Raw genomic sequence first — 27,603 nt, forward strand, 5'->3', positions numbered from 1 at the left:
TAAGTAATTATTTTATTACCTACTTATTATTTATTAAATTATTACATACAAAAATTATTACATATTATAATAATTATCATAATTATAACTCCGGGCAAACTGATCGCGCGGCCTATGTGTGGATGGAGCGCGAAGCTTGCGACAAATGTCCTTTGATCTTTTGCCGACATTTCCGACCCGCGCGGCAAGCTCGCAGATGCGTCGGCCAACGTCTAAATACCTACGGCCAACGCGCGAACGCCCGTTCTACACATTGGGCCAACGCGTCTGCAGACGCGTTGGCCAACGCGTTCGCCTATATCAAGAGCCGGCATAATATTAAAAATATTGTTTGTACCATAGACATATAGCATTATAGGTTTATGGTTTGTACTATTTCATGTCGGCTGTACACTCTCGCCGAGACACAGCGAGGCGGCCCGAGTGCGAGAGTGTAAATGGGTGCGCTCGCCTCGTCTCGCCTGTCTCGGACCCTCTCGGTCCGGTGTCGGTATTTTGCGCCCGAGACAAAGGGTCTCGCGAGGAAAGCGAGCGCATTACTGTACACTCGCGTTTTTCACTACTAGTCGCGCCGCTAGACAGTGCAGAACAGAAAAATAACAATAATAAACGTCATTATCAGTCATTATCTGTGAGAAATAAAATTAAATATGATTATAGATCTTTGGATTACAATGATATCTTTCGATGCATAGAGAAAAATAATGGTCCATCTTCTCTGAGTTCATAACTGCAATTGAACTAAGCGAGAATGTACATGATCGCACTCGGGCAAGGGGCTCTCGCACGAGACTCTCGCCCGAGAGCTCTCGGCGAGAGTGTACAGCCGACATTACATATTGGTGCAATCCAGTACTGGCTACCCTGATTTATTATGACAACTGAACATCCAATCACAAAAAATTATACGTCGCCCGTCGAGTCCGCTGTCCGAGTAATAGTTGCCTGTGTCTTTGTATTTTGTCTTCGTGTCCTTTTTTATTTAATCGAATATCATTTTATTTGTAGATAATGTATTAAATACACTTGCGAATTATCAATCATACACAGTGGCTGCTTTCATTTCTACTATGATTCCAACATAGGCCCCATTTGGCATTTATGTGGCATAGTTCACGAAGTTTGGAGTAGGCGAACTGAATGAAAATGGTCGAGTGGTAACTTCTCGATTATACAGTATATGTAAGTATATAGTAGGAAAGTACTCATAAATATGGAACAATAATCTATACATAATATACACAGGTGAGCAATCAATAATGTTGATAGAAGTTTGTTGCATCTGTCATTATAATACTATAATTGGTTGTCCTTTCTCAGTTGGCAGTATCGCTAACCAGAAGATATGGATCCCTCAATGTTCTTGCAATACTCGCCGCCCAATGGGCTGCCCCAGGAGTCAAAGCTGGCTACCTACATGGTGAGTGAAGACTGCTGGATACTTTTCTTCCTCATTCCTATACTAATAAATGAATGATTTTAGAACCACTCCACATCAACTCCAACGAGAAGCCTGAACCAGGCAATGGGTAAATTGAGCTTGGAGTCTTCACCAACTTCCATGAAGAAGGTAAGAAAGATTTGTATTATATATTCTACCTTCATTCTGGTAATAACAAGTAATAGTGTAAATATATCTTTAAAAAAAATACAAGTAATAATACTTTTTGAATACAGTGCCATTTGAAAAATAATACAAATAATATATCATTGATCAAAACTGAGTAATCCCGGGCCGTATATTATGACCTTTAATATGTAGGTAATTGAAGAAGAAGAGTTTAAAGTGAAAACTAATATAATTTGAGATTTTTGATGTTTTCTAAACAATACAATAATTATTCTAATAATATTTCAGCTACTGAGGTAAAGCAATTAGTCTTGGCACCTAATGTTACACTTATTTTATTACTTATTTCTCCTTTTCTTTATACTATTACTTATTCCTCATTTTTAACCCCCGACCAAAAAGCAGGGTGTTATTAGTTTGATGTGTCTGTCCGGCTGTCTGTCTGTCTATCTGTCTGTCTGTGGGATCATAGCATCCAGCAGATTTCATCATCATCAGACATCATAGCAGATTTTGATCTAGTTTTTTTGTTTGAAAGCTGACATTATTGAGAATATTCTTAGTTCTTAGCTATCACCATCATCAGCCTGCTCATTGCTGGAAAAATCATGGTTTATATTGTCCGTGATAGGCAGCGATTAGCAACTTGCAGTCATTTGATGGGTTTTATATTTTGCTCTGGTTCATGACACTTATGAATAATTTATACACATAAATAGAAAGTTGACCTGGTGCTGCAGCATCACCTAGTAATCAATAGGATACCCAACTCCTCACCAACTTAGAGCAGAGGTTTTGTGTTTGGGCTCATTTTAATTGTGACAACCAGTAAGACGTAGATAAACAGTATATATTTGCATGCTGCTGCTGCAGCATCACCTGGATTCTATAGGTGCCGAGCTCCGTATGAACCCAAAGTGGAGGTTTCATGTTTGGGCTCATATTGACGGCCTCATCCAAGAGGACCTTTGTAGATAGTATTCATTTGGATATGATCCTGACTCCTGTTGATAGGAATTATTCTGCACAATTTTAATAATAATATAATAACAATACATAATATAACACCATGTCAGTCTGGCCCCGTGGTAAGTACCTGAAGGACTTGTGTTACAGTACCAAACAACGGAAATATATTTAATATTTTTATACTATACATAATTTAAGATTTTTATTATATCATACACATATTTAATACACATCCAGACCCGAGAACATTGAAAACTTTTTGCTCCGTTGCCGGGAGTCGAACACGCGACCCCCGGCTTTTAAAAAGCATAAAATTAAATAAGGAAATTTAAAAAACCCCCGCCAAACAACTTAAAATAATATTTACTGACTTTAAGTTTAAATAACAAGCAGCCGCGCGATATAGAAGTCGCGCGGCTGTCGCACTACTCGCGACTTAATGTGAAGGCAGCCTAAGTGTAAAGTAATATTTTAGTCCTCATAGTGTTGTCAAAGTGTGTTGGGGGACCGCTAATGTAGATGTTTGATTTCACATAACATCATAGTTTAAGGGTCAATTTACAGCGACCCGAATCGAGAGAATCAGCGACTATTATGGCGATACAAAATGCAAAAGTCGCATGTTGTCGTAGTTTACTTGGCGGTCCCCCGACACACCGTGGCAACAATTATGGACTAAAATATTACTTAACAGTTAGGAATTATTTAAACTTAAAGTCAGTAAATATTATTTCATTACTTTTTAAAGTTATTTGGTGGGGGGTTTCTTAAATTTCTTAATGTGAAACAAGTTGTATATTCTCTTCTTCATAAAATACATTACAAATAATTTTACGATACATACCTACAATGTTTTGTTGTTATACTTATGGTGATTATAATAATATCACAGCAGGTTGTAATTGGGGAGTTTGTGCCAATCAACTACTACCCGGCAAACATGCTGCCAGAATCCCCAGAGAGTTCTCCGCCTGCCAACTTGCCTACAGTTGCTACTAATCCTCAAGTACACCAGGTACGATAAATGTTTTTTCTAGACTCTAGAGCATTCTTCACTATCTCAGAGGACTCTGGCTTTGAGATAGTGAATCATCCTTCAAGAGTTATGGACTAATAGCTAGTACTAGGGCTACGGGCTAGGGCTTTTATGCTCCCATACAAAGGTCTGAGGGACTTGGAAACCCAAAAAATTGGGAACCTCTGCTCAATGTATTTATCTTATTTATTTAATACTAGCTGTCCCGGTAAACTTCGTGTCACTTAAAAACCTTCCCTGGACTTCTACGAATATTTTAAGACTAAAATTAGCCCAATCCGTTCAGCCGTTCTGAAGTTTTGCGCTTAGCAACACATTCAACGACTCATTTTTATATTATAGATTAAGATTTTTCAACATACCCTTGTTAGTAAAAAAGTGAGCATTTGTGGCTTATGGTCATACAAAAGTATGCCTTAATGCTTATAATATTAAAAAATATGAGTCTTAATGTAATTGTTCAAAAAGTAACAGTAAAATAAAACATAGATATAATAATATAGTATTATTATTCTTGCAGGAAAATGTTGGTGGCACAACTTACTTCTACTCCACAAATGACAGTATCAACACTTCTGGGGCACTCAGCTCATCAGCTTCCCTAGGTATTTCTCTTAACACTCTTTAGTTTTTTCAAACTTAACAAACTGATTGTTGTGAGAGTGCTTTTTGGAACAGATTATAGAATCAAAACATAATATCTCTCTATACCTGCTAATAAATGAAAACAAAAGTTTGTCTCTTGCTGTACAGACAAAAAAGAAAGACACACCATTATGAAAATAATACGTATTGTGTAATAAACTTGTTGCATTATACTTAAACTATTGAAAGGAAAATTTACAATCTTGTGTGCCAATAGGTGCAGAGGTATGCATGGGTGTGGCGGGAGTGTCAGCGTATGCCACACAAATGTATGCCACTCCACCAGCTATAATGGGGCCGTCATCTTCAAAACAAGGTAATTTTATATTTCAGCATTTAGGTACTGTACTAAAACCTTATAAAACGTCAAGAAGTTTAGTTTTTTAAGAACGTTTATAAAACGTCAAGAATATTCAATACTTAATTAAATGCTTGATCGTATCATAGAGTAATAAATATACTGGCTGGTCTCTGATCGTATTAATTTTTAAATAATATCATTATATTGTCTGTAAAATCATATTCGCAATTATGATATTTCTGAGCACTATTAACAGAATAGATCTTTAAAATAATTATTCTTCCTTTTGAGGTATTTCGCCCTAATTAGGCAAAAACTTCCTTCTTTCTTTAAAATTAGTCAAAGTAAATGTCTTTTATAGATCAGTCAATCAATGTGGAGATTAAAAACTAACTAGCTATTTGACCAAGCTTTGCTCGGTATTCGATAAAACACGAATAAAATGACATTTTCTAAAAATGATTCCTAGCTAGATCGATTTATCGCCTCCGAAACCCCCTATATACTAAATTTCATGAAAATGGTTGGAGCCGATTCCGACATTCCAATTAGCGCCCCCGAAACCCCCTATAAACTATATATATATATATATATATATATATATATATATATATATATATATATATATATATATATATATATATATATATATATATATATGTCGCAGAGACGACTGGTTTAAATAGCCGTTCAATCAAATCTAGCCCTTTGACTGAACAACGCCATTCAATCACACGTCTAGCTTTTATATTGAATATTTTAGTCGCTCAAAACGTTCAACACTACATCTGATTCAAAAGCCGCCGTCTAATTGAAGTAGTTCAGCACGCACCGCTGCGGCGCTAGGTGCGTTTTATTTACAATATGGCGTCAACTAGCAGGTGTTTGTGGTTGTTTTTCGGAAAGAAAGTAGTAAATAAAAGTTACAAGTGTTATTAAAGAGACAAAAATTGTGGAAGCACATAAGAGTGAATTAAAATGGCAACAAATATTCGAGGAGAAATTACGGGATTATGAAATGGATGGACGCAGCCTCCCCCTAAAGGGGGGTTCGGGGGGGCACAGCCTATGCCACACCACCCACAGCTAGGTATTTCATAAAACATGAATGAAAATGAAAAAATGACCTTTTCTAAAAATGATTCCTAGCTAAATCGATTTATCGCCCCCGAAACGAAAAGATTCCGAAAAAAAAAAAAAAAAAATATATATATATATATATATATATATATATATATATATATATATATATATATATATATATATATATATATATATATCGCTCGTTTAAAGATATAAGATAAGATAGAATCCGACTAATATAACAAAAATGCATATGTCCCGGTCGTATCACGTATGTGCACAGTGCATATAGTACACGTTGAAACTTTGTTGATAATAATGTATGATGTATTTTTATGATTGACTAGGTTTTGCCCGCGTCCATGTCCACGTCAACATTTTCTTTTTTCGTAAAAAATATTTAAAAAAAGTGTCCTATGTTACTTCTGATATTAATTTTTATTTCCAATATATATTATATTTCCAAGAGTATGTTATGATTCCTCAAGTAGTTTTTGCGTGAAAGCGTAACAAACTTTCACATTTATACATAATATTATTAAGGATTTGAATAATTCGAATGTTATGGAAAGGACACTCGAAAGTTCATTAAAAACTTAATGGTATGTTTCTGGAGCTCACGATAAATATAATTTAGGTATGTGTTTTGTGTAATAGGCCAAATGGTTGTTGTTAAAATTTGTGTACTAACCCACAACTCATTTTTTTTTTAAATTATGAACGCAGTCGACTTGTTCTAAATGATCTAAAGAACATGACTGCATTCATAACTCAATACGTAATTTTTTGTGGGATGATACACAAATGCTTAACAGCATCCAAATATAAAATTATGTTTAAGTACTAATGTTGCTTGTTGCGAATTTTTTAATATCATGCCATATTTGCTTGTAAGTTGCAAAGCTGTAAAAATATTCTGTTATCTGTATTATAACTGCTTAAAGATTTTAAAACTTCTAGAAAAGAAGGCGAATGCCTAAGAATGGACTAACATTAGAGTAGTAATAAAAACAATTACAATATTATTTAATAATCTATTTCATAATCTAGACAAATTGCACAATCTGCTGGCGATTCTTTTATACTACGCGTCAACTGCTAAAATTAATTTTATTTCTATATACATACTAGATGTCCCGCGCGGCTTCGCCCGCGTAAATTAGGAATTTTACGGAAACCGTACATTTTCCCATAAAAAATAGCTTATGTCCTAACTCTCTTCACGTGGTCTACTCTATATCTGTGCCAAATATTGGCATAAAAATTGCTCCAGTAGTTCGTATAAACCCTTTCTAATATTTCCCCCGTTTTCACCACATTTTCCTGAGTTTCTTTGGTCGTATTAGTCTTAGCGTGAATTATCACGCTAAGATACATATAATATAAGGCTATAGCCTTACTCGATAAATAAGCTATCTAACACTGAAATAAGTTTTTAAATCGGACCTATAGTTCCTGAGGTTAGCGCGTTCAAGTAAACATACTCTTCAGGTTTATAATTTGATTTTTTTTAATTATCGCTTGACAAACGAGTCTCGATCTAAAAGACTATGAAAAGTACCAATAACACATAATAGGCTCATAATCGACGGCGCATAGTGTAATATGGTAGTGATGATGATGACGATGAATGTAATTTGCATAGTAGCATAATATGCTTTCCGTTCTTAAAACAACGCCGAAACTCCCAAACTTGTATCTATAAAGAATCAGGATTTCTCTCAGCACCTTCCGAACCACGGTATACCAGGTATACCTCGGTGCAAAATCTTACTTGTTGGTAGTATATGCTCAGAATACTTCTCACGAAACCGAAGTCACCACACATTTCCCTATAAAATTTGAGGAGTTCCCTCGATTACTTATGGATCCTTCATCAGATCACCACTTTTGTGAATATAATACTAAATTGGCATGATTGATGATACCCTAAATTTTTAAAATCGGTTTACAAACGGCCGAGTAATCGTTGAACATAAGAAAACGAACATAACACCATCCCCATTTTGAAAGTCGGTTAAAATTGTAGCCTATGTGTTATTCTGATGTATAAGCTATATTATTGTAAAGTTTCATTAAAATCCGTTCAGTAGTTTTTGCATGAAAGAGTAACAAACATCCATACATCCACACATCCATACATCCAAACAAACTTTCGCCTTTATAATATTAGTAGGATAGCATTATTTAAAAAATGTGTTATGCATGTGTTTTTATCTGGCGATTATATGTTATGCATGTGTTTTTATCTGGCGATTGTAGTACTTAAAACAATTGACGATCTTGTGAGTTCTCTAGATGTAAGCAGGCATCATCTTTTTGCAATTCAAATATCGAACGCTATGCCAGACAGACATAATATTATATTGTGTTGTTTTCATGTCTTCTTTATATCATAATATTTATGTGCCTTTAGGCGAATTGATAATTATTTATCCGTTCTGATAAATATTTTCCTGAAATATATGTTTCGAAAATACACTCAAAGCACTGATTATAATATTATTATTTATCAAACGTTTGAGAAAGAATTTGGCTACTTATTTGATAATGACAAGATGTACGTTTTCTGCTAGACACGATGTGTCGTGCGAATGAATAATAGGGCAATTTGTATTGTGAAGAATGTTATTTAATTTACTAATTGCGGATGGCATTATCTGCGAATATGAAGTATTATAATAATTGCAACTCTTACTATCTGTCAGTCTATTACCTCGGTTTGGCTGTGCTGAACTTATTTTGATCAAAGATTTCGAGATATTTTAAGTTCCGGGACAAAATGTGCAAACCTCGGGACGTTAAACGATCACGAATTAGACAGTTCTAACTTCTAAGTAGGTTCTAACACAATGATTGGGTTATTATAATTACGTACGTACAATGATTGTACTTATCTGTTATTTTCTATTTTAGTATTAGTGTACTGTATATTATTATGACTATTATTATTTGCTGTGCTTGTAGTTTATTATTAACCTTTATCTGTGACAGCATGAAATCAACAAAGTTTTAACACTAATTAAATAAAGATAATTCTATCATCTATGCTCGAATTTATTCGTCATCCAAGTCCCGTGCTGCCGCACTCAGAGACATTTTATTACGATTAACCTTTAATTTAATGAAGAGTTTGACAGATAATAATGTAATGTACAGTAATTAGACCCTTACTAACTAAGCGCCCGGAAGTGCGCAGGCTAAGTTCCAGCAAATGGGCGTGCGCTTGCCGTGCACTATTTACACGAGTCACGAACCGTTTCGATGCACTTTTGACCCTCCCCCTGTAGATGATGTCTTCAATTGAATACAGAGTACACAAGCTTGTCGTCGACATATTAAATAATTGATGATGTCCATGTTGCATATCTGCAATTGCTATCGATTGACCTGATTACGCGTGATGAGCGAAGTGATATGGGTCACACTCGCTGGAGTATATGCCAGACTAAAATATTGTGATTATTACTGAGAAATCTTATAAATTAATACGTCGATCGTGGGAATGACAGACACAATAGATTTTCAATTGTTATGCGGCAGCCGGGTGCCGCTTGGATTGATGGGTTAACCGTTAAGAGGATACACCAGGGGCGAGAGAAATTGAAAATAGGTATTTGAAAATGTATTGCTGTCTCACCAATCTCAAGACTCAAGTCTCCCACCGCAGAGCGCGATAGAGACAACACGACAAAAGTTCTAATAAAAGAACAGAAAATCTTCGATTCGTTGTCCGCTGATTCCTTCTTCAAAACTTAACTTTAAGTAAGTACTTTTTTCATGAATAATTAAAGCAAGGCGTGAGCTATGTTCCTATGGTTTATTTAGTTTGTATATTTTAGCCAGTTTTGTTTTCTGGGTGTTTGAACACAGAGGAAAATCTGGCCATTTTTTTTGGTTTTTGGACGTTCTTATCTTTTTTAATAATAAAATAATGAAAAAAAAAGAAAACATAGGGACATGCTAACAGTGGCCGTAGATATTCAGAAAAAAAAAATAACTCTACCGGCATTATCCAGGGAGGAAACAGGGGACAACGTTTGTATGGAAAAACGGCGGTGTGGACTCCTCTTAAGCGTTCAAGCAGTCAGTTTGGCGTTCTTGTGTTGTATGACGTTACTACAGATATTATACTCACAGGGGGCGTTCTGATCGCGTTAGGACTGCTGTCTGCTCCTGTAGTCCTGTCACTTGTGTGACTGACCGCTCGAACGTCGAATGCGAACTCAGAACGCTTGAACGCGTACGCTCACTGTCTGATAGGTCCCTTAATTAGCCAATGAACCAATTTTTATAAAATTTGGTATGCAGATTCTTTGAGACCAGGGAAAGGACATATAGGCCTGGAGATGGTGACACAAAATGTTTGGTCATTTGTACCAGGCTGGCGGTTCTACAGGGGTTTATACCCCTGTAGAACCGCCAGCCTGGTACAAATGACCTTTTTGCCTTTACGTAAATACGGAAATATTTACGTAAAGGCAAAAAGGAAAATGATGGTCATAGCGTTCGCACTGGCGGCCCAAACGCGTGGGCTTTAATCGAACGTGTCGGATAAATAACGAGTGTTGAACGATTTGTTCCACAAAAATGCTTGTATTTTCAGATAGCCGAAAAAAAAAGTAGGCTATAGCGTAATGCCATACTTCTCGGGTGTGGCTTACAGCCCGCCATACCGACGCGAATATATTAATTTTAATAAAAAAATTGAACCATTTCTACTAGGCTAATTTTTGTCCATACTTTTCCGACAGGTCTCTATGGCCGCCATACCACTGCAAAGGAGTGATGTTTTTTTTTCGCTTGGGCCGCCAGTGCGAGCGCTATGATCATTATTTACCTTTTTGCCTTTACGTAATTATACCCCTGTAGAACCGCCAGCCTGGTACAAATGACCAAGAATGTTGTGTCACCATCTCCAGGCTTAATAGGATCAAAGGCCAAAGCCTTTTTCCCAGTAAAATGTACGGCCCCGCGCAATAAATGGATTTTTGCGTAACGGAGTTGCATGCGTCATCTAGTTGTAGAATAATACATACTCAATTACAATACATATTGCCCTGTTAAGAGGTAACATCGAAATTCTCATACATATACGTAATACCAAAATCATTTTCTCAGACGAAAATATTTAACATGTTTGAGTTATTTTTCAGCTTAAAATAGTAATTACCTAGGTTCCTGCGTATTAATTTACTACATAATATTTGAACTTTAAAAAATATTTTTTAGTGTTTTACTATATTTTTTAGTGTTTAAATTAAATATTTAGTAGTAAATTTACTACTAAATGTAGTAAATTTACTACAAAATATTTAAACACTAAAAAATATTTTTTATTGTTTAAATATTTTGTAGCAAAATTTTTACGCAGAAACCTAGGTACTTAATTACTATTTTATGCTGAAAAATAACTCAAACATGTTATATATATTCGTATGCGAAAATGATTTTGGTATTACGTATGTATGAGAATTTCGATGGCACCCGGCCCCTTAAGAGGATTCCACACCGCCCTTTTTTCCATACAAACGTTGTCCCCTGTTTCCTCCCTGGATAATGCTAGTAGAGTTATAATTTTTTTCCTGAATATCTACGGCCACTAATACAATGTCCCTATGTTTTCTTTTTTTTCATAATTTAATTATTAAATAAGATATGAACGTTCAAAAACCCAAAAAAATGGCCAGATTTTCCGCTGTGTTCAAACGTCCAGAAAACAGATTTGGCTAGATTATACAAAAAAAGCAAAACATAGGAACACAGCTCAAGCCTTTTTTTAATCTTTAATGAAAAAAGTACTTAAATCGGTTAAGTTTTGAAGAAGGAATCAGGGGACAACGAATCGTTGATTTTCTGGATTTTCTGCAGTTGTCTCTATCGCGCTCTGCGGTATAGGCTTGAGGTAAGGGAGACAGCTATAGATATTACACGTACTTTTTTTTCATTTCTGTAGCCCCTGTTGTATCCTCTTAAAGCGAGGATAAACCCCAATTTGTTATTCCGTGATTCCCGGTTTACCTAGTTCCAATAAAATAACGAAGTGTTAAAAAATATGAGATATAAAGCACAATATTTAAAATACCTTAAACCATAAACATTTTAATAAAACGTAATACTTTGGCTGTAATTAATTTACAAACTCACCTCCGAAAAAAATCTATTTCATCGAAATATAAGTATTAACTAGGATAATTATACATTTTATTTGAATAAATTGTTAGTAAATCTATATTAAAATTTCTTTAACCGAACAATTTTGTTTCTTAATATTTATTTCCAAAGATATTTAAAAAAACATGAAAAATAGAGAAGATCCGCCAAAGTAGTTACAGTTTTATGCTAAGCTAAAATGAATCTTATTGCGATGCGTATACGCTTGGTCTTTGGTTGTGTGCAAGGTTATCGTTTTTGATTGAGATTAATCCCGCCTTAAGACAGATTTAAGATGGAATGAATAAATAAATAATCACTTTAGCCCATTTGCTAACCAAAATAGCTAAGTCATAATATTATGTTGTGTAGACTAGATGATGAGAAACATCTCGAATATAATATTATAGGGTGTAATAAAACTAAGTGATAATACTTCAAAGTTTAGGGTGTGTATGTTTACCTTGTATAGATTTCACTGTGCAAAGTAACAGCGCTGAAAGAGTAACTTTTTTTAACGGGCGCTTGCCTATACAAATCACAAAGAAAATTTGCTCTTTCAGCGCTGCTACTTTCACAGTATAAGAGAGTAGGGACACGTACACACCCTAAGTCCTAAACTTTAGGCCCTAAAGTATTATCTCTTCGATTTGTTTGGATGTCTAAAAACACATCCCCTAATGAAACTAGGGAAAAAGGCATCATAGACGTAATAAACTCGAATGATGAGCATTTTTTTTCTGCAGGTCTGGCAGCTTCATTTTACATGCCAGAGACTATAAGGTCAGAAATATATCAGCGAAATGATGATATCTACTTGCAGCCTGATCTCCGACAATATCCAGGTAAAATATCTTCCTTCTATCTCTTATCCATATACTAATATTATAAATGCGAAAGTGTGTCTGTCTGTTCTCTTCACGCCCAAACCGTTGAACCGATTTGACTGGGTATGGAGATACTTTGGTGCAACGGAGTTGCGGGCATTATTATATTATTCGAAATTTTGTACCGTACTGCCAAACTAATAATGCGCATGGAAATCTTCGCTTATTGTCGTAAACGAATCTATGAAACGTAACAGCCCCAAACAATGCACTTGCATTTTGCACCTTGTTCAAAAGAAATAGAAGTAAATATCATTGTAGCCGGTGGCTGTCCGCTGTCGCCGGTTCGTCAATAAGTTTTACCGAGAAGCCATCGCGGCGGTACCATGGCAACGTCCAAGCAATGTCAGACGACAGCGCTTGCAGCGACGTCTTCCGACGCTCGGGAAATATGACCGTTGCCGGAAAATTACGACAATTTCTATGCACATTATCACTTTGGGAGCACTGTAAGTGTGGATGTATGGATGTTTGTTACTCTTTCACGCAAAAACTACTGAATGGAATTTAATGAAACTATAGCTTATACACCAGAATAACACAATATAGGCTACAAAGAGGATGTGTTATGTTTGTTATTTATTTATTTTTTATGTTCAATGATTACTCCGCTGTTTGTGAACCGATTTTCGAAACCTATGCAAGGTTATCCTAAAATTTGGTACCATGTTCACAAAAGTCGTGACCTGATGAAGCGATCGATAAGTAATCGAGGGAACTCCTCAAAATTTATATGAAAACATGTGATGACTTCGGTTTCATGAAAATACAAGATTGAAAGTTTCGGCGTTGTTTTGAGAACGGAAACCATAATACGCAAATTACATTCATCATCATTACTACCATGATAAACCATTGATACTAGAAATAATTTATATGGCAAAACAACGTTTGCTTGGTCAGCCAGTTTGAAAATATGAATTTAATATTTTTTAGATCTCCCGGAAAACGTGGAAATGTACTCCGACTTGGTGCCTCTGGAGAGCGCCGCGCCTCACGCCATGTCGACATGTTTCCGCGCCAACCACAGACAGAGCGGCAACAGTTTCGCCATGCGACGGATCCACTCGTACGCCCTCGTGCCGTCCAAACGTATCGATCTGTGGAAACAGATTGACCATCCCAACATCATTCGTCTCCACGAATACTTCACGACCAACGCTTTCGGTGATCACTGTAAGTATTATGGTTGGTCGTTGGAAATTAAATAAGAGTAGCGTCCGCGATAAGTGCAAGCTGCAACTCCAGATACCATCGAAGAAATTGATCACATCACAGGCAGTTGACGGACCTACATCATTTGGTCCGAATATGTACAATTTAATGTAAGCCGGCTGGGTTTGACAATAAGCGGCCAGAATACGTAGGTCCGCGATCTGCCTATGATTCAACTTCTCTGATAGTACTTACATCATAGTAAACGACAGACTATAAGATATAGAGATATCCTATGAAATTATTTATTTCATTAGAATTTTCTCCCCTTATTAATAAAAATACGGATAAGATAATGTAACGACAACATTTACACGTTGTGACGGCCAATCCAGTGCTGAACTCATTGTAACTGTAGACTTGACAGCTTTTAAAAGACTGGAATCATGTAAACCATATCGCCACTTATTTCCAGTCCAGCGCTACTATTAAGCTGCACGTCCACCGGGTCGGAATCGGAGCGTACGCTGCGGACGGAGCGTCGTCATTTAAAATTTGTCAAGCGCAGAAATGACGTTCTAGTGCACGCTGTACCATAGAAATCAATACAAAGCAACAAATGCGTACGCTCCGATTCCGATCCGGTGCCACCTTTACTGGGCTGGAATAATGTAAACGGGCCACAATAAAGGCAGAAAATTCTTTTATAGCAATGATACTGGTATATGACTACCACCCGGCTTGCGCTACGCTGATGAGCAAATACCTCTCCGGCGCTACCAGTGGCACAGTGTCGGACTCTAACAGCGGGTACCTGGATCCGTTCTCGTCCGATCCTGATGCTCCAAGACCTTATACTCATCAGGTAAAAGCTAACATAAGGTTCCTTACACATGAAAATAGTAAATATGGATATGTGGTACCACTGTTTCGTCCTTGTCTATCAAGCGTCTTTATCTATCTTAGGGCTCCCATATAAAACTGCGAATTCGCATCGCAAAAATCTGCAACAAAACTCATACTAAAAATGACATTGCGATGTGAATTCGCGTTTTGTGTGGGAGCCCTTACCAAAAACGTTACAAATATTTTTAGTAAAGGGCATGATAAAAAAGTAAAGTTGTCCAAAATCCAGCTTATACTTGTTTGTTTAGAAAAACGCGATGCTGCGAGCGGTGGCTTGCGGTGCGTTACTGCCGGAAGCGGTGGTATGGAGCGTCATTGTGCAGTTGACGGCGGCGCTGCGGGTTATACATGGGGCGGGACTCGCTTGCAGGTACCAGGCTTGCCAGGACCAACGTCTATCTATCGAGGAAATTGATTCCCAGGCAGTTGACAGACCAACGACATTTGGTCGGATCATTTCAATTCAATAATTGTGATCGGTCGGCTGGGTTTGGCGTAAAGCGACTAAACGTAGGTCCCCCATCTGCCTAGGAATCAACTTCTCTGATAGTACATTTATTCATAGCACAGAAGGACCTCCAAGGTTCCATGCGACCAAATTAAGAACAGGGTTACGCAAAGGTCGGAGCGCGGGGAGCTAATAACACTTACAGTAAATAATAATATAATATCTGTGGACGCTTCACACCACGTTACGTCAGTATTATAGTACTCTGTGCACCACGTCAGTCTAGCCCCGTGCTAAGTACCTGAAGGACTTGTGTTACAGGTACCAGACAACGGAAATATATTTAATACTTTTATACTATACATATATGTATTTAAGATTTTTATTATATGATACACATCCAAGACCCAGGAACTTGTGAAAAACATTTTGTTCCATCGGCGGGATTCGAACCCGCGCGCCCGGCTTGAGCTACCAACAGCCCACCAACTGAGCCACAGAGGTCGTCATAAATAATCCGACCAAAATCCCACATATTGCACACGTCATATCACACCATTGACAGAAACGTTGTCAAACGTCGAACATAACTTTTTAGGGTTCCGTAGTCAACAAGGAACCCCTATAGTTTTGGTCTGTCCGTCCGTCTGTCTGTCCATTCGGCCGTTTGTTTATCCGCGGTTTTGCTCAGAGACTATATGGCCTACAAAGCTGTAATTCGCCATGGACGCACATCTTAATGATGCCGACAAAATGGTAATAAAAATATTAAAAAAATATATTTACGGTATTTTTTACGGTACCCACGGTACACATCAATGCGGGGGTTTTTTTCGCTTCAACTCCACCGTGTGGGTGTCGTTGGATAGTTTTTTTTTAAATATTGCGAGTATTCAAAGATCATTTTCCGATTTAGAGATTGGTCGTGAGAGTTAAGAGTAATAGTCGATCAACTAAAAAAATGTGTTCATAGAAGTATAAAGGAACTTTTCGTTCAAAATTCTTCCAACGTAACTGACATGATATTATTGATACTTAAGGTACTATATTTTAGAGTTTATTTTGCTTGTCACAGGTCCTTGGATCCAACGAAGGTGGTAATGAACGGGTGCCGCGTGCGCATCTCTTGGTGCGGCATCGCGGATATCACACATCCCAACAACAACGACATGGCGCAGGTGGGTGGATTACACTATCACACTTAGGGACCATCCATAAAGTACGTTACACGATTTTTAGACCTCCCCCTCCCATCTTGTCACATTATGAGGTCCCCTTCCTCCCTAGTGTGACATCACAAAGCTATTTTACATCTAAAAATGAAAATCTGAGGTGGTTTAAATTTCGATATTTAATTTAATTTTAAATGTGATGTCACAAAACTTCGGACCATAGGATCACACCATGTCACACTTCTTCGACCCACTCTTTAGGAACTGTTTGACAATTATTATTGAAAATGGCCCCACTTGATCGTACCTCTCAAAAAGTTGTCATGCCCCGAATTCCATTTAGCGTAAAAAACGATAAAAACGATCAACGTTTTTAACGCTAAGCCCCAATTTCACCAACGTCTGTTAATGTTGTTAAAATGTCATGTCTTCTCTTTCATTCATAAGAAAAACGAAAGAAGTAGCGTGATACTAATTCGAGCATTAACTTTAACAGTCGTTGGTGAAATTGGGGCTAAATGGAACGCGGGGATAGCATATGTGACGTCACTGAACGCTGATTGGTGTATTGAAATCCATTCCGTTTCAAGTTACTTTTAATTAGTAATTTTTGGAATTAAACAATATTTTATAAAATATTAACCTTGCAGTGAATATTAACCTTCTTTTATATTTTTTTAACGTTTTAATAGCAAGTTTTTCATAAATATTTAAATATTTGCATGTTCCCTATTTGAAAACGTGACATTTTTATTTGCATAAATGGAGGCTTAGGGTCAAGAAAACGATTTAAAATAAAAAAAAATGTGGATTCTATGTATAGCTAGATATATTAGCTAAATGATGGAGTAGGTTTATTCAAAATTTTTGGGAAAAAATGAGTACCGATATACGAGGGCTGCTATTTATGTATCCGGAATTAAAAAAAGAAACAAACATATATCATTTAATATGGTTTTATTGCTTTTCAAAATATTCGCCGCGATGATCGACACACTTTTGCATACGCTGGAACCAATTTTCATAGCACTTTTTCCATTCTGATTGAGGTATCTCCAAAACGTGCATTTTGAACGCATCAACAGCCTCTTCGCGGCTCGAAAAACATTGACCACGTAATTTGTTCTTCGCGTATGGAAATAAAAAGAAATCTTTAGGTGCCAAATCAGGGCTGTACGGCGGATGACCAGTCAATTCGATCTTTTGACCCTCCAAAAACTGAGTTGTTTCAGCTGAGGTGTGACAGCTAGCATTGTCGTGATGTAATATGATTCTGCGTTGTCGGTTGTCCTTTATTATTTCTTCAAAGAATTCTGGTAAACAAATGGTCGTATACCATTCAGAATTAACCGTTTTACGATTCTCTAATGGCACTGTAGCCACATGTCCATTAATTCCAAAAAAAACAGGCGACCATTTGCTTCCAAGTACTTTTTGCACGAGTAACTTTTGTTGGTTTCGGCTCATCTTGGAACACCCACACCGTTGACTGTTGTTTAGTTTCGGGGTCATATGCATAGATCCAAGATTCATCACCTGTGTAGATATTATAAACGGCTTTTGACGTACCACGGTTGTATTTTTTTATCATTTTTTTGCACCAATCGACACGACCCCGTTTTTGATCGATTGTCAAGTTGTGCGGAATCCAACGCGAACATATTTTTTTTACAGCCAAATGTTCGTGTAATATCTTATGTATGCTCGTCATACTTTTGCCTAAGGACGCCTCTATCTCGCGATATGTAACATGACGATCACGCATTATTAGTTCCCGCACAGCATCTATGTTTTGTGGGACAACAGCTGTTTTTGGGCGACCTTCTTTATTTTCATCCGTGAGCATAGACCGCCCACGATTAAACTCACTGTACCAGTGATAAACAGTGGTTTTTTGATGGTGCTTCATCTCCAAAAGTTGCGGTGAGTTGAAAAAAGCACTGTTGTTGATTTAGCCCACGCCGAAAATCGTAGTAAATCATTGCACGAAAATGTTCACGCGTTAAATCCATGGCAAATGAAGACACGCAATTTTCAAAATGACGCCACAATGGAAAAATAATTGACAGTCACATGAAACAAAATGTATTCTTCAACCAAAGAGTTCTATTTTCAAATGTTGTAATTACTTTTTAAATATTGTTCTTGTAAGTGGCCAGTTCCGGATACATAAATAGCAGCCCTCGTAAATTGCTCTTATGTTGTAAAATGTTAGTTATCCTCGTCATCTACTCGTGTCTTCAATTTTGGCCCAAGCTAAAATATTTAAATAGGGAATCAAAATTTATATTCCATGAATACTATGTATTTCACTTCAGTAAATCAGGCGGAATTAGCTCATAAACAGTGTAGCTTATGTAGGGGACCCTATAGTTTTTAACTTTTGTAGTGTGTTTCGTGTTCTTAACACAATTTTAAAATTAATGGTTATGCGTTAAACATCACACAAAATTCCACAAAACTTTATTCAATCTCACAAAAAACAATATTACTATCACTATGAGATCTCAAATGCTGGCTTCTCACGGCGCGTAATATCACGAGCTGCGCCGCGCCGAGCCGATTTGTACGAGCGAGCACGAGCCAACATGCGAGTCCGCGCTACCCGTTCCAGCGCGTAATAGACCTGGATCCCAGAAGGATAAGACATAACTTACTCTCTGATGGATGAAACCATAGGTTATTAGTAGTGCCTCGTGTACTTAGAATACCTGCGAATTTGTGTAGCTCTAAGTGTGACACCTGGTCAGATACCAGGAACCAAAGTGGACTAAAGATGAGTCTTACTTTACTTATTTTCAAATGGCTAATATTTATATATAATTTGTAGATTATTGTTCTGAACTAGTATCATGTAGTGTAAGACACTTTTCAATGACCAAAACTATTGTCAGACGTTTTAAAAGTAACTTTGTTGCTATTTTTTTTCAAAGGAATAATTTTTATTTAATAAATTAATATAACACCTTAGAAAACAATATGATATTGCAAGAATTTATTTTCTACTAGCTGTTGCCCGCGACTTCGTCCGTGTCAGCATACTGCATTGTATAATAACAAAGATGGACAATTTTTCTCTGTTTCCTTTCCCAAAGGGTAAAAACTAAAAACGGGACCCGATAACAAAGATATTTCAGCCTGTCCGTCTGTCTGTCTGTCTGTTCATATCCAGACTGTACCTGTACCTTAATGACGAAAATTATAATGATTTTATTGATGATTACGATGATTAAAAAATAAACAAATACTTGCTGTTAATTAATTATCCCCACACTTCCATACTAATCTTATAAATGCGAAAGTGTGTTTGTCTGTCTATCTGTCTGTCTGTCTGCCTGTTACCTCTTCACTTCCCAACCACTGGACCGATTGTGCTGAAATTTTGTATGGAGATACTTTGAGTCCCGGGAAAGGACATAGGATACCTTTCATTCCGGAAAAATGTACACTTCCCGCGCGATGAACAAATTTTGGCGCAACCGAGTTAACCGAGAGACAGACAGACGGACAGGCTGAAATATCTTTGTTATCGGGTCCCGTTTTTACCCTTTGGGTAAGGAAACAGGGGAAAATTGTCCATCTTCGTTATTATACTATGCAGTATGCTGACACGGACAAAGTCGCGGGAAACAGCTAATAGAAAATAAAATAGTATTGTTTTCTAAGGTGTTATATTTAAATTTTAAGTTATATAAAATAAAAATAATGCCTTTGAAAAAAAAATAGCAACAAAGTTACTTTTAAAACGTCTGACAATAGTTTTGGTCATTGAAAAGTGTCTTACACTACATGATACTAGTTCAGAACAATAATCTACAAATTATTTATAAATATTACAAATTATTTATAAATATTAGCCATTTGAAAATAAGTAAAGTAAGACTCATTTTTAGTCCACTTTGGTTCCTGGTACACGAGGCACTACTAATAACCTATGGTTTCATCCATCAGAGAGTAAGTTATGTCTTATCTTTCTGGGAACCGACTTCAATCGGATCGGACGCACCTGCTCGAGCCAGCCCACGCCACCTTGAGCCAACCCCTTCACACGGCGCGTGGCTCGAGCTGGCGCAGCTCGGTCGTGAAAATTACGCGCCGTGAGAAGCCAGCATTAGTCGAACACAAAAATAGTTTTAAAAGTTTAAAAATGGACCATATTATTATGTTGTTTCTAGAATTGATATTATACCTCTTATGATGTCCGTTGTTCCAGGCGCAGCAGGACGACCTGACAGCGCTGGGTCGCCTGGCGTTATCGCTCGCCTGTCGCACGGTCCACTGCGACAACCTGCCCGCTTCCATGGACCTCATCTCCAGGACATACTCCGCGGACCTCAAGAACCTCATACTGTATGAATATTAATTAAATAATTAAAGAAAAACCACACAACTGAAGTAAAACTTCTTGAGCTCCATCGATACCTAATATATGTATATTGAAAGAAGAAAGAAGTTTTACTTCAAAAATGATTTATCCATTGTGGACGATTCATAGCGTAACATTGTCCGAGCAAAGTCATACAGTATTCTACGTAACCACTCTTCAAATACTATATTGCCTGGGATTATTGACCCACTTCAAATACCCTATAACACTAGTCAATACATCATACTAGCCACGTGGTGACGTGCAGGTACGAGTGCTTCGATATATTTTTTTAAGCTTTAGGCCGGCAGTTGCAGTAGAGACCCACTGCAAAACGCGGTCGCCGCACGGCGATCTGCAGTTTCCATGGTAAATTTGTATCCGCAATACACGGACCGCTCGAGCAGTTCTTGAGCGGTCGGTGCTTTCAACGCGACCGCTCTGTAGCAGTCGGTCCCGAGTCCCGACTGCAACTTGCGGACCGTCGGTGGCCAGTCTATCTTTCTACGAGCAAACAGTATTCTACGAGTGAAACCACTGTTGCAGTATTCGTTTATTATGTATTGTTCAAGAATTTTATACGGCCTTCCTGTAACACTAGTCAAGTTTCATTCATTTAGTAACTGTGTTCTCAATATGTCACCATAAAGCCGAATTACATTTTTACTTGAGAAATTGTTTCACAGTTACTTGCTATCCGCACCGACCCGCCGATCTGTTGCTGATCTCATGCCGATGATTGGAGCGCGATTCTATACTCAGGTATTTATCTATACTAATATTATAATTCTGCAGAGTTTGTTAGTTTGTTTGTTTGTTTGTTTGTTTGAACGCGCAAATCTCAGGAACTACTGGTCCGATTTGAAAAATTCTTTCAGTGTTAGATAGCCCATTTCTCGAGGAAGGCTATAGGCTATATTTTATCACGCTAAGACAAATAGGAGCGAAGAAATAGAGGAAAATGTGGAAAAACTGGGGAAATAGAGGAAAATGTGGAAAAAACTGGGGAAATTATTTGAAAAGGCTTATCTCACGAACTACTAGAGCAGGGGTCACCAAATGGCGGACCGCGGTCCGCATTCGGACCGCCGACCTATTGTGTGCCGTCCAAGCATGTTCGAAGATGATCTTCGTTCATCTTAGGACTTCAACATCTCCAGGATTTAATGTCAATATCTATAGCTTGCTCTAATATTTCACTCCCAACTTGAGAGAGATAATTAGCTACAAAAAGAGTTACTTTTCTCATTGAGATCTAAAAAATTATTTTGTAATTTCCGTAATCACCTTTGTTTAATAATTTTTTTTTATAAAATCGTGTCGTGTCGTGTCGTGAAACGGACCCCGAGCGAAACTAATTGGTGACCCCTGTACTAGAGCATTAAGGTGAAGTAGACCACGTGAAGGATCATAGGCTTTTTTTGTGGACTAATTTTTCTGTGAAATATCTAATTTACGCAGGCGAAGCCGCGCGGAACGTCTAGTAATTTATAAATTCTACAATATATGACAACAAAAACAACACAAATATTGCAAATAGGCGGTCTTACCGCTTTCAGCGGTTTCTTCCAGGCAACCAATATTGTTATGAGATCCCGCAGATCCGCCCAGGTTGCCGTGGAAATCAGAACTGATGCCGCCATCTTGAAAACTTTAAAATAATTTACACTTTCTAATAATAAAAGGTTAATTTACAAGTATAGTTAATACGTAGAGACGATGAAGAAGAATTATACAGAGTGTTACCAAACAAAGTGATAAAACTTTAGAAGACTCTTCTAGCGCTGCTACTTTCACAGTGAAATCTGTATAAGGGACTCATACTCACCGTAATATCATCTTGTTTTGTTACATCGTGTAGACGAAGTATATGATAATATTTTTTCAAACATGATTTTTGTCTGATAACTTTTATTGGTTTAAATATTTATTTACAAATGATTCGTGGAATTATTATTTATACTCATTTTACATCATGACACTATTAGTATATATAGACGCGGCGTAAGGCGTGGGTGACGTGGGCGACTGCCCACGCCTTCGCGGTCCGATTAGCCCTAGTGCCCACGTTGCTTCACGAGGTTTTTTTTAAAGAATTTACAAGTCTTTACACTCATATTATGGTAAATATATTTTTTTATAAATAAAAGTTTGAGTATCAAAAAATTATTTCTTTCAACAAAATCAGGACCCCAGGAGACCTCGCAAAATATATCTTGCCCACATCGAATTTCGGTCTTGCCACCCCACTATAGTAGTAGTATAATTTAAATTATTATTAAGTATCATTTTGCACAGGTGGAAGCTTTGGAGCGACGTGCTGACGCATTCGAAGACCAGCTCGCGGTGGAAATCGACAACGGTCGACTGCTGCGGCTACTCATTAAGCTGGGAATCGTTAATGAACGACCTGAGTATGTATAACATGACCTCATAAAAACCAGCTTAAGGCTGCGTTTCCACTGAAGCTGAGCGGAGCTTAGCGGTGCCCGAATTGACCAATCGTGCTATTCCAGCGGAATGACAGCGAAGCGGAGCGAAGATTTCGAGCATGGTGATTGGTCAATTCGGCACCGCTAAGCTCCGCTCCGCTTCAGTGGAAACGCAGCCTTATGTGGGCCTCTAGACGATCAATTTTGTTGTGCAGTATCACGTATTATGCAGTGTTATTGACCGTCTAGAGTCTATTGTTAATATTGAATATATCTTTCAATCTTATTGTCAAATAAGTTGTTCAAAAATATTTTGGGCGATATTGCGCAACAAAGTCGATCGTTTAGAGCAGCCTTTCCCAAAGTGGGCGATAACGCCCCCTTGTGGGCGCTGAAGGCCTAAAGGGGGGCGGTGTGGGACCCAGAAAAAAATGACGGCGTTGTGTGTGTTGGGAGAGGTTTGGGGGGTGATTTGTAATTTAATTTCATCTGGATGCAGTTTAAATTAAATACATCTCTATTCCCTCACAATAGTTTTAATTTTTGGCTAGCAGATTTTGGAGGCAACTTCTTAGAATATAATATTTTGTTAAATAAAACTCCTGGAAATCCGGGATTTGAAAAAAATCGGGAATGCAAATTAAGTCGGTGGTAATGGTAAAAACTAAAAATATGGTTTGAAAACGACTAATTTAGCATTTTGTATTTATTTTTATAAAATTTGCGGTAAAAGTAGTTTAAATAAAGATAAGATAGTAGGATAAACAATGGGGGCGTTAAAAAATAATTTGTTCTCAAAGTGGGCAGTAGACAAAATAAGTTTGGGAACCCCTGGTTTAGAGTCTACACTCTACACTCTAGGCGCCCGCTAATACCAATCCCCTAACTGTATTAGGGTTTGCTTTTTGCTGTTTCTTTTTTTTTATTATCATTTAATATGTATTACTATTTGATGTCCGAAACTCCGGTGGGCAGGAATTTGTTTTTTCCGCGAGAACCGTAAATTTTTCCTAATTAAAAATATCACCATAACAAATCTCTTCAAAATCAGTTCAGTGGCTTAAGCGTGAAGAGGTAACAGACAGACACAATTTCGCATTTATATTATATTAGTATGGAAATCTGGATTTTATAAAGTAGCAGTGACGGATTAAGACTACTTGATGCCCTAAGGCCTAAGCAATCCATGCCTGTGAGACCACTTATCCGTATGTCAATAGATTCGGTCTTTAAGTGCCTGTCCAGATGAGGCGTTTTACGCGCGAAGTTCATACGTGCGTTTCAATTTCTATTGCATCCAGATTTAGACCGAATTTTACGCGCGATTTTACGCTACAAACATGGACTCGAAGTTATCACGCTCGACTCCAATCAAATACGATCATTCGCAACGGACTCGCGCGTAGTTCTGGACGCTGCAATGGCACCCAAGTATCTCGACTCGCGAGTCGAGAGTCCCGCTCATTGCAAGCGTTTTACGCGCAGTAAGAAAACGCGCGTAGGTAACTGGACGCGATATATTGTAGCTCTAATATCTCGGGTGCACGCGTAAAACGCGCGAGTCGTTCACTCGCGCGTCAAACGCCACATCTGGACAGGCTCTAAACCTTTACCGCCTAAAAACATTAGTTGTTTTATAAAATAAGATGTGATGTAACGTGTTTTAGTAGTGGAGTAGGTACGACAACAATAAAAATCAAAGCATTGTGTGGTTTTTAGTGACGTGAGAGTGAGGCGTGATACCCTATGGACGGATTTTTTGTACCTCTTCTGGTGCCACCTTAGCTTTACGATTTACGATGCTTTAGGCAATTGCTTAATTTGATTAACATAATGTGTCAAAACGGTTAATATTTATACATTTTATTGTTCATTCAGGTTGAACATGGACACGTCATGGTCGGAAACGGGCGACCGGTACATGTTGAAGCTATTCCGGGACTACCTGTTCCACTCCGTCACCGAGGACGGCCGGCCGTGGCTGGACCAGGCGCACTTGACGCACTGCCTCAACCAGCTAGACGGCGGAAGTAACGCTAAGGTAGTGTTTTAGGGTTCCGTACCCAAAGGGTAAAAACGGGACCCTATTACTAAGACTTTGATGTCTGTCCGTCTGTATGTCTCCAGGCTAACTCAAGAACGGTAATAGCTAGAGAGTTTAAATTTTCACAAATTATGTATATCTGCTGCCGGCCTGCCGCTATAACAACAAATACTAAAAACAAAATAACATTTGATAATGTACCTCCTCTCTGTCAATACTCTAAAATGACGTGTGCAACATGTCGGATTATTTATGGATTACTAGATGACGCTCGCAACTCCGTTGCGCTAAAATTATTTTATCGGGAGGGGACCGTACATATTTGGGGTATAAAAACTTTTTTTTTGTGTCCAGGTGGAGTTGATGTCGCGGGACGAACAGAGCGTGCTTGTCGTGTCGTACGCGGAACTGAAGCACTGTCTCGAGCAGGCGTTCGACGAAGTGATGGCCGCAGCCAACACACCCTAAGCACACACACATAAGAGTGTCGCCAGGAGGGCATAATAGGGCAGTCTGACCTGTCCTACCTTTAGCGACGCTCTAGCAAACACACATCTCAGGGGCAATTATTTCATTTAAATTTGCAACGTCTCCAAGGTTTCAGTGTCAAACACATTCTACAAAGATTGATACATGTGTGGGTGCATGAGCGCTGACATTAGGACTTTGCTGCGAATTAGAAATTAATATGAGAAAAAGGCTCCTATGCACACCAGCTATCCGTCGATATATCCGATAAATGCCGTCGAATGCGTACCCTGAGTAGCTGATGTGAAGGGGACTCAACATGTTTACACAAACAAATACACGTTCACACTCATGATTGTGTATTAAATGATGTTACATACAAGACAATCACATACAACATCACAATGATGTATGTCCATATGTGGCCTGATCTATGATTCTATATGTTTTGAATCGAGTTCAGATATTATTTACTGTCTACATTTTATTACATTGTATAATGTATACACCGCAATGCCAATGGATTTCGGCAAGCATCGTTTTTATAATGTAATGTATGAATTGACAATTCAAGTTTTTTTTCTTTTTTTTAATGGCTTTGTAGTAAGTCGCGAATGAGTGGTCGACAAAAGCTCTGCTAAGTATTTTATTTCTGTAGAAAAACGAAGTTTGTTGAGATCTTTTAGCATTTTACTGTAGGTATGTATAAATTATATTTATAATATTTTTATTTACCCAAAAATTTTGTCGTTCAATTGAGAATTAGGTGATTGAATAGTTTTAGGTGTTTTGTCCATAGACAAAGAGTCATTTTGTTTAACGATCACTGAGATAAAAAGAAGTGCTACGTAATCCAGAAGTGGTATAATTTCCTTAACACGTCACTTTCCTTGGCAAAAGGGAAGAGAGTAATTTTATAATTTAGTCAAAAAAAACTTTCAGGAAAACAGATACTTTTGTAGGAAGACAAGGTTGTTTTGGCGCTCTCTCTTTCATTTCTCTTTTTCATTTTAAAATGATACCAGGATAATTCACAATGCTGACTCGGATTCGGAAACTTTATCGCGCGACATCCAATAAACGCTCGGTGCGCTAGGCATTGGCCAATGACCGCACGGTAAAGTTTCCGAATCCGTGTCGAACGGGAATCGTGAATCTCAAAAAGGCGTGGCCGCACTGAGCGCGTCGCGTAACGTGGCTTAGCTTGTGCGATTTCATACGAATAATACTTGTCGTCGCTCCACTTCAGTGAAGTGAGTTCGGTCTCATATTAAGTGTGAAGGACCTTTACTGTCATTGAGGTGACACTTTGCAATATGGCGGCACCAGTTCTGAATTTTGCCGCGCGCCAGAGCAGCCTTGTAAGTTTGTTTTTGATGCTTATAATGTCCATGAGTTCTTCGCTGTGATATTACACATGGAATCGCACATGCGATTGCACGATACAGCACATTTGTAATTTACTTGTGTTGTAAGATCTCATTTTTTAAGAAATGTCAAAAAACAATTATTCCGTTTAGGCGTAGAGAATAAAATTAGGTTTCCAACGTTTTATTAACGTAGAGTGGAGATATTGCGGTGGTAAACCACTTATTTTAACGGTGTTTAGATCATCAATTTACTAATGCGACTATTGTAGTATTTTTTGTCTATGGTTTAGATTTTAGAACGACTGACGAATTTGCCGATAAGGCATCATATAGACTGTCGAATTTCGAGCGATTAATCGATAAGGTTATTTATTAGTGCCGCTTTAATAGTGGATTTTCGTTTATAACAAAAAGCCACAGTAGAATTCGAACGGTTAGCCGCCTGAACAAACGCCACAAACATTCCAACCATCTTTATATATGTACCTACACGTAGGTATGTGCATATACTTATATTAGTTGGTGTTGTAAGAGTTTCTTAGCGATTCAGCTGTAAATGTTGAAAGAATTATGTACTGTATACAATAACCGTATTCTC

General features: G+C 37.7%; 1 protein-coding gene across 3 annotated transcripts; it reads left to right on the forward strand.

The window, feature by feature from the left end:
- Positions 1–921: 921 nt before the first annotated feature.
- LOC121738735 (PAN2-PAN3 deadenylation complex subunit PAN3) lies at positions 922–26,793 on the forward strand. Of its 3 annotated transcripts, none has more exons than XM_042130966.1 (16): positions 922–1,182; positions 1,321–1,420; positions 1,484–1,570; positions 3,432–3,554; positions 4,096–4,180; positions 4,438–4,536; positions 12,504–12,602; positions 13,581–13,820; positions 14,510–14,664; positions 14,954–15,075; positions 16,229–16,331; positions 20,539–20,675; positions 21,378–21,453; positions 22,990–23,105; positions 25,002–25,164; positions 25,522–26,793. In XM_042130966.1, the coding sequence occupies exons 2-16, from the start codon at positions 1,346–1,348 to the stop codon at positions 25,633–25,635; spliced, it is 1,794 nt and encodes a 597-aa protein (XP_041986900.1). In that variant the 5' UTR covers positions 922–1,182; positions 1,321–1,345; the 3' UTR covers positions 25,636–26,793. The 3 variants fall into 3 exon arrangements, with proteins under 3 accessions (XP_041986900.1, XP_041986902.1, XP_041986901.1); XM_042130968.1 differs by having other exon boundaries at positions 3,435–3,554; XM_042130967.1 differs by lacking the exon at positions 922–1,182 and adding an exon at positions 1,227–1,245.
- The last annotated feature ends 810 nt before the right edge of the window (positions 26,794–27,603 follow it).

This window comes from Aricia agestis, chromosome Z, assembly GCF_905147365.1.
Source record: "Aricia agestis chromosome Z, ilAriAges1.1, whole genome shotgun sequence".
In the NCBI taxonomy this organism is placed as follows: domain Eukaryota; kingdom Metazoa; phylum Arthropoda; class Insecta; order Lepidoptera; family Lycaenidae; genus Aricia; species Aricia agestis.